The sequence below is a fragment of the Desmodus rotundus genome, chromosome 6 (genome assembly GCF_022682495.2).
Source record: "Desmodus rotundus isolate HL8 chromosome 6, HLdesRot8A.1, whole genome shotgun sequence".
NCBI classification, from domain to species: domain Eukaryota; kingdom Metazoa; phylum Chordata; class Mammalia; order Chiroptera; family Phyllostomidae; genus Desmodus; species Desmodus rotundus.
In genome coordinates, this window is record NC_071392.1 from 148,645,900 (window position 1) to 148,653,089 (window position 7,190).

The 7,190-nt window shown below is 38.8% G+C and overlaps 1 protein-coding gene across 2 annotated transcripts; it reads right to left on the reverse strand.

The window, feature by feature from the left end:
- Positions 1-1,073: 1,073 nt before the first annotated feature.
- Positions 1,074-6,988, reverse strand: NUDCD2 (NudC domain containing 2). 2 transcript variants are annotated; one of them, XM_045185069.2, is made up of 4 exons: positions 6,717-6,988; positions 4,867-4,915; positions 4,495-4,571; positions 1,074-2,200 (listed from the first exon to the last, which is right to left on the reverse strand). In XM_045185069.2, the coding sequence occupies exons 1-4, from the start codon at positions 6,903-6,905 to the stop codon at positions 2,117-2,119; spliced, it is 399 nt and encodes a 132-aa protein (XP_045041004.1). In that variant the 5' UTR covers positions 6,906-6,988; the 3' UTR covers positions 1,074-2,116. The 2 variants fall into 2 exon arrangements, with proteins under 2 accessions (XP_045041004.1, XP_024432751.1); XM_024576983.4 differs by having other exon boundaries at positions 4,495-4,646; positions 6,717-6,924.
- Positions 6,989-7,190: the final 202 nt, after the last annotated feature.

Consider the following 7,190-nt stretch of genomic DNA (forward strand, 5'->3'; position numbering starts at 1 on the left):
TCATTCCTGAAGTGAGTGGGTAACCGGAACAAGATAGACATCTTGCCAAAGGCTGTGGCTGAGCGGAAGTGGCCCGGAGTGCGGGGTTAGGGTCCAAAGAGGTGAGAAGAATTATCACTGCTTGGCATAGGGTGTTGGAGCCTAAACAGAGTGAGGGAGGCATTCATTCATGGGGTCATGGCCTAGAACAGGGAACCCAATGTATGAAGGATCATAGAATCCACTGAATGTTCAAAGGAGTTATATAGAAAGAAAACAAAAATGACCCCATGATTAGAAATGCAAGTGTAAGAGTGAACTCACGGTTTTTGATACATACAAATACAGAGGTAAATGGATGCACTATATACAATCAGCAGCAGCTGCTCACTAGCACACAGACCCTGACCTCAAAATACCGTTCTCCCCTAGTAAGAACCGGGATTCCTTGGAAAAACTGCTGATTCTTGAGCGAGGGCAGGGAAAGTATAATAAGCCTGGTATACTGTGTGACAGATCAAGAAATTGCTCAAATTATGATGGAGACATGTCAGAAGGACACATGATCTGACACTGACCAAATCTAGAAAAAAAATTGAGCATCAAAGTACTAGGAATAATAAATTTTAACCCACTGAATAAAGTAGGAAATTATGACTCTATAAAGATGCAATAAAATGAAAGTGTGAGGAAAACCAAGGTAGTATTTTGAAACTACCTTCCACAAAGTACTTAATTATAAACACAAAAAGAGTAGATTTACAATGGAGAAGACTGGCAGACACCACTTTAAGTAATCACCATCGGAAAAAGAACAAAGTGAAATTCTTAACTCACGATAGTATACAATAAGAACACAGCATCGCTTCTTTAATATTCCTGCGAAAGATGCAAAACCTGACTCTAGTAATGAAATACCAGACAAAATTCAAAATGAGGAATGCTGTTAAAAAAAAAACAAAAAAAAAAAAACACCTAGCCTGAAATCTTCAAAAGTGCCAAGCTTGTAAAAGTCAAGGAAAAAATGAGGACTTGTCCCAGATTTAAGCAGACTGAAGACAGGCGACAGCTAAAAGCAAAGGCATGACTCTGCATCCTTTTGCTGTAAAAGACTTTATTGGGACAACTGAACTTGAACGGAGTGAAGGTCTGAGGATTCGCTGGTCATAATGTGTCAATGCTTGTTTCTTGATTTTAATGATTGTGTTGTAGTTACATGGAAGAGCATTTCCTTCCAAGGAAATACAAGCTGAGGTACTCAGAAATAATTGGGCATCATGTCATCAACTTACATACAAATGGTTCAGGAAAATTAAAAAAAAACAACTCTGCATCTTCTAACTTTTCTGTACATTTGAGATTGTTTAAAATTTATTTTTAAGTTAAAAAGGAGATTAAAAGGATAAAATGTAAAGACAATTCTTACCTCTCTGTCTGGATCACTGAATACCAAAATGATGTCGCCTATTTATAATCACTGACCATGATTTGGTGTTTGTCACTCACAATGCACTTGCCCAGTAACCATATTCACCTCACCTAATCTTTTGTCGGTTAACTGTTTAACTTCTTGATAAAGTGATCTCTCAAGAAATAATATACTAATTCAGAGATTTTCATTAACTGTTAAAATTAACTTACTCAGAATATATTTGTAGATTTTTTCCTTTCCTAAAATTTTTTTCAGTAATATACTTTCCTCACATGAACCAGTAGACTTAGACAAAAGGGTACACAATTTAGAAAAGTTTACTGAATATTATTCTTGCATCACGCTTATTAAAAGAAAAAACTTAATTTTCCCTGAAGGCAACCTGTCATTTCATATGATCTATAACCTGTTTTTGTATTAAAAATATAGATTAAATATGAAACTAGCAAAATGCAGCATTTGAAACTTCATGCTGAGCAAAACAAGTCCAAAAAAAGTTACCACGTATCAATAGAATATTGCCCACAGTATTTAAGGTGTTTCCTATGTAATTATATTTGAATGCAATTTTTAGAACCATATTTAAATATATTTTGCAATTAGTTAACTGTAGGCATCCACGTTTTTCTTCCACCACATAATCTGTTCCTTTGATGGAGCTGGCAACATCTGCTCGAGTCCACAGACACAGCAAAACAGCAGCAGTTACTTCTCAAGATTTGAGAAATCTGGTCCGCCTTTCGTGTAGTTTCCTGAGATTTCTGCTCCACTGAAGTCAAAACCAGGATTCTAAAAGATATAAACCAAACGGAAAATGGCAAAAAGATAATGAACTGGCAAGTGACAAAAAAAGGAAATCTAAATGGCAAAAAAACATGTAAAAATGTACCAAACTTCACTGTAATCACCAAAATGGAACTTAAAACTATAAAGTATTTTTCAATTTTCAGACTTACAAATATTTAGAAGATTCAATATATGTGTTACAAAATTGACAAGTGTACGGACAAACACATCCCTTGGTGTCAGTGTAAACACAGAGTTTAATAGCTAGCATTTCCGAGACCTTGCTATATGCCAGGTAGGGTTCGAAAGCTATACATACATTAACAGAGTTAATCCCCATAACAATCCTAAGAAGCAAGCATTACCTCAGGCTTTAGTGCTTTTGAAGGGCATTTCATTTATTCAACATTTATTGAGTTCCTACTGTTTGGAAGACACCATTAATGTCCTGTGTAATTCAAGAGCATGGCGTGTGTAATTCAAGAGTGAACAGACAAAGAGAACCCTGCTTCAGTGGAGCTTACACTTGAACAGGAGACAAATAATAAACCATCAAGTTATCTAGTGCAGGAGGCAGCAGACTTTCCTATCAGGAACCAGGTAGTAAGTATTTCAGTCTTTAAAGACTGTATGGTGTGTCATAACTGCTTAATTCTGTTGTAGCTATTATGAAAGACAGCACACAAACGAATGAGCGTAGCAGGGTTCCAAAACACTTTACTTCAAAAACAGGCAGTGGGCTGGACGTGACCCATGGATCGTGTTTGCAGGCCACTATCTAGGATATTAAAAGTAGGTGTGTAGTAAGTTAGACGTTAAGTGCTATAGGAAAAAAGAAAGAAAGTAGGGCAGAATGAGGGAAACGAATAGTTTGTGGTAATTAAATAGGATGATCAAGACTCAAAAGAATGCTCACTGAGGAATGACTTGAAAGCAGTGAAGTTAGGCAAGCTTTGGGGAAGGAGCATTGCAGTCAAAAGAGCAGAAAAGGAATGGCCTGGCCTGTTTAAGGAAGAGCAAAGAGGCCTGCACGGCCACAGCAGAACGACCCAGCAGGCCACTAGTGGGAGAGGAGGTCTGGAGGATCACGCAGACCAGACCAGACTGAGGCTTGTAAGAGACCTTGTCTTGCACTAGTGTGAAAGAGTTCTGAGAAGAGAAGCGATGTAACCCGGCTTGCGTTTCACAAGGACTGGTCTAACCGCGCGAACGGCTGTCCTGAGAGGACTGCAGCCTGGCAGAGGGAGAAGTGAAGAGAACAATTAGGTTATGAAGTAACCTAGACACGGCATTAGAGGACATCCAGACCAGAGCGGTGGTGGCAGTACCCGCAAGGCTTCCTGACAAAATGGACAGGGTGTAAGAGACAGGAATGGAGGATGCCTCCCTAATTTTCTTTTTGTGTGAACAACTTGTGCCCATCAATGAAGATGAGGAGGCTAGATGTAGGACAAATATGGGAGGGAAGTTAAGAACTTCATGTTGGACGTGTTGTTTAATGTTTGTTAGCAGAGTGGAGATGCTGAATAGGCAACTGGATATGCCACTCCAAAATTCGGAAGAAACGTCTAGGCTAGAGATACACATTTGGAAAACACTACGTAGATAGACATTATCCATGAAAACTTACTGCTTTCATGCAGTAATTCTTCTCCTAGGTATCTTAAAGGAATATTTGAAGAGCTTTACAAAGATGAAAGCACAAAATTTGTTTGAAATAGCAGACATAAATGGAGAAATCTAAATCTTATCAAACAGGAATACCTAAATGTTACAACACATTCAGACTAGAAAACACCCTGAAGCAGTAAAGAAATGAGCTTTATCTATGAGTACTAATAAGGGAAGAGACCCAAAACATAGTATTAAAAAAGAAACATGACCGATATACACAGTGTGATTCTCCATTCGTATTAAAAACAAACAAGCCAATATAATGAGAAGATGCGCTTTAGATGGGCACGGAATAATGCATAGATGTTGGTAAAGGACCCTTTCACATTTTCACACTACGTAAGTCTGTACTGATTGAGTTTTTATGAGTTTATTCATACATTACTGATTTACATGAAATGAATTTAAACTTAGAAATCATGATAATAGAAATTCTCAAGAAAATCTGTTAAAAAATCAAATCCATACCTACAAAGGCCAGTCATTTTTTCCCATCATTTATTTTTAAAAATTCCTCTACAGAACTTTTGTCATTTTTATACCCTCATGAGTTCTAGTTTCCAAAAATACTTCTATGTTTTTAAGATGTTGAACGACACACATCACACAGTTATCTGACTTACTTCTTTCTGGAATCTCTCTAATGTAAGCTTTCTTTGCATTTGGTCTTGCACCCAGGGATCAGCTGCGTATTCAGATTCTAGAAGAGAAGCCCAACAATTTGCTGCGTCTCTCTTTGTCTTTGTAAGAACAATACGAACCATCTTTCTATCCTCTAAACAAACAAAAATCACAAAGAAATTGGAGTTCATTTATTAAATTATGTATTTTCAAAAGCCATCAGATGATCTTGCCACACAATTGTTAACACATTTCTATCACTATTACCTTCCAAAGCTGCAAGACAAAGCATCTAAAACAGTGAAAACATACTAAGTTCCAAGACAAAATTAATTTTTAAAAAGACTCTAAGACTTATAATAGATTTCCCTTACCCAAAGTCCATGTTCCCTCATCAGCTATTGTGGAATCAAAGAGCTTGCCCTGAAAAACAAACATATAAGGTACTAAAAATATAGAAATTTCATGAATTTTGTGAAGCCTTCATGATTTAAGACTTACCTAATTTCCTATCTAACCCACATATAATTTGTCTGATTTGGATGGAACACAGAGATAACATTTTATGCCATTTCAACCCTTGCATAAGTGCTCAACTCGAAGGTTCTCCCTAGCAAGTGAACGGGAACCTAGTTTCACTGCTTGAAGCATTTACTTTGACCGAGAGTACATGGTTCTCTAAACAAAGATCAGGGCTTCTTAAGTTTTATAAGATGAAGAAATACTACTAATCACTGATTAACCAAATACGAAATTTATATCTGAAATGTTTTATCAATTAAGATAAATTACAGGGGCTCTCCTGATGAAATTAATACGAAATGTCTTTTAAAATAAACTTTAAGAACTGGCTCAATCTTTTTATTGGGCAATTTAGCATTAAAAAATTATTTTAGCACATACTACAGATGACATCCAATTAGTTGTTTGTTATTTTTTTTCAGAAACTCGTTTTAAGAAGTAAAATGTAAATTTAACCGGGTCCATCTGCTGAAACCTGTTTTGACGTGCTGCTTGACAAATTTGCTTTAGAAAATGTTAAAAAAGGATACACTTTTCTTCTCATGTCAATACTTGTGAAAAAAATCCTACTGGTGTAAATGTACACCTAGTATCTTAGAGTTAAGAATTATTGCTCAATTCCCAAGTTATTGGAATTACTAAGGTAAATTTGAGCTGAACCTTAGACCACTGTTCAAGAAACTATCAACTACACAAATATTCAGAAAGGTCATTTAGATCCACGTTGATACAAATCAATGTCCTTCATATGAATCCTCCTTTTCTCAAAGGCACTCAAAGCACTTCCATAGACAATACTAATAGCTACCATGTGCTGTGTGCTTATTACAGATCAGAAACTAACTCCCAGCTCTTTATTCACATGGATACACGATGCTCAAAGCAGCCCTATAAAAATGGTCCTGTAATTTCCGAACCTTTTGGATGAACGTTTTTTCGGAGTCGCTGAAAAATTTCCTGCCCAAGATTATAAAACTAGAATAAAGGCAGAACCAGTAATTACGATCACTCATCTTGGGCATGTAATCGGAGAAAGGAATCTAATTTCGACTTAATTTAACTATAAAGCTTAACAAGGCAACAGGGAACCCCAGACTCAAAGGGAGCTGGTGAGAATAAAAGGGATATTATTTCCTTCACACACCTCTTGACCATCTGCTAAACCACTCCAGAAACATGCAGAATTCTTCTAATTTTTCGATGACAAAAATCACCTGACATCATCTCTGAATCCTCATCCCATTATCCTTACCCTTGACTTTCTTCTTTGCTTCCCTGTAACTGCCTATTATTTTAGTACTTTTGTGCCTCCCTGCTTGCCGTAACCTCAGTTCAGGAATCCTGTTTGCCTCATTCGACGATGTTCTCCCATACTTAGGGTGGTGCCTGGAGCAGAGTGTATGGAATATAATTACTTGTTTCTTTAACGATCTAGTTACGTTGTTCTCAGCTGTAGACCCGCAGAGGCACAACAGAAGCAGCTTCATTTGGTTTAGTAATAAAGTCCGACAAATGGGATCCTCAAATTTCCACGTCAACTCAGGACTGGCCCTGGAGGTGGGGGCTCGAACCAGACCAAAAACAGGCCAATTTATCGCTCTTTCCGCCAGCCAGAAAAACCCAAAGGCCTTCCAACAGACTTTCTACAGAAACCGTAGGACTCGGGAATTTGGGGGAGGCGCAAGTCCCGACCTGCCGCTACCTTGAGGATCTCGCGGCCACCCACCACCAGCGCTACATGCCGGCTCTGCAGATCACACCGGATATCCTGGGCGCGAGTGCCTGGCGGCACCTGAACTTCAATGAACACCTCCTCCAAGGTCTGGTACCACTGGCCCCACGGTGTCCCGCATGGAACCACCCCACTGCGCTCCTCAAATGGGGCCGACATACTCCAGGAGCCTCCCGGCCGCAGCTGCACTGAGCGAGAGAAGCGCGTGCGCTGACTCTCCACGCTAGGCCACGCCCCGGCCTCTCCGCTAGGGTCACCAGTCATGCGCAGGAATGTAAGCTGAGGTCTCAGCCTATTTGATTTTCCCTCTCAATGGCTATTTGGGATACTGGCAGAACCCAATTCGAAATAACTGACAACCAGAAAAGTTTACATCCAAGGAAGGGTGGGAGAGGATTGGAACCTACAAGGCTGGAACTCACAGCATCTCCACTTGAATGACGC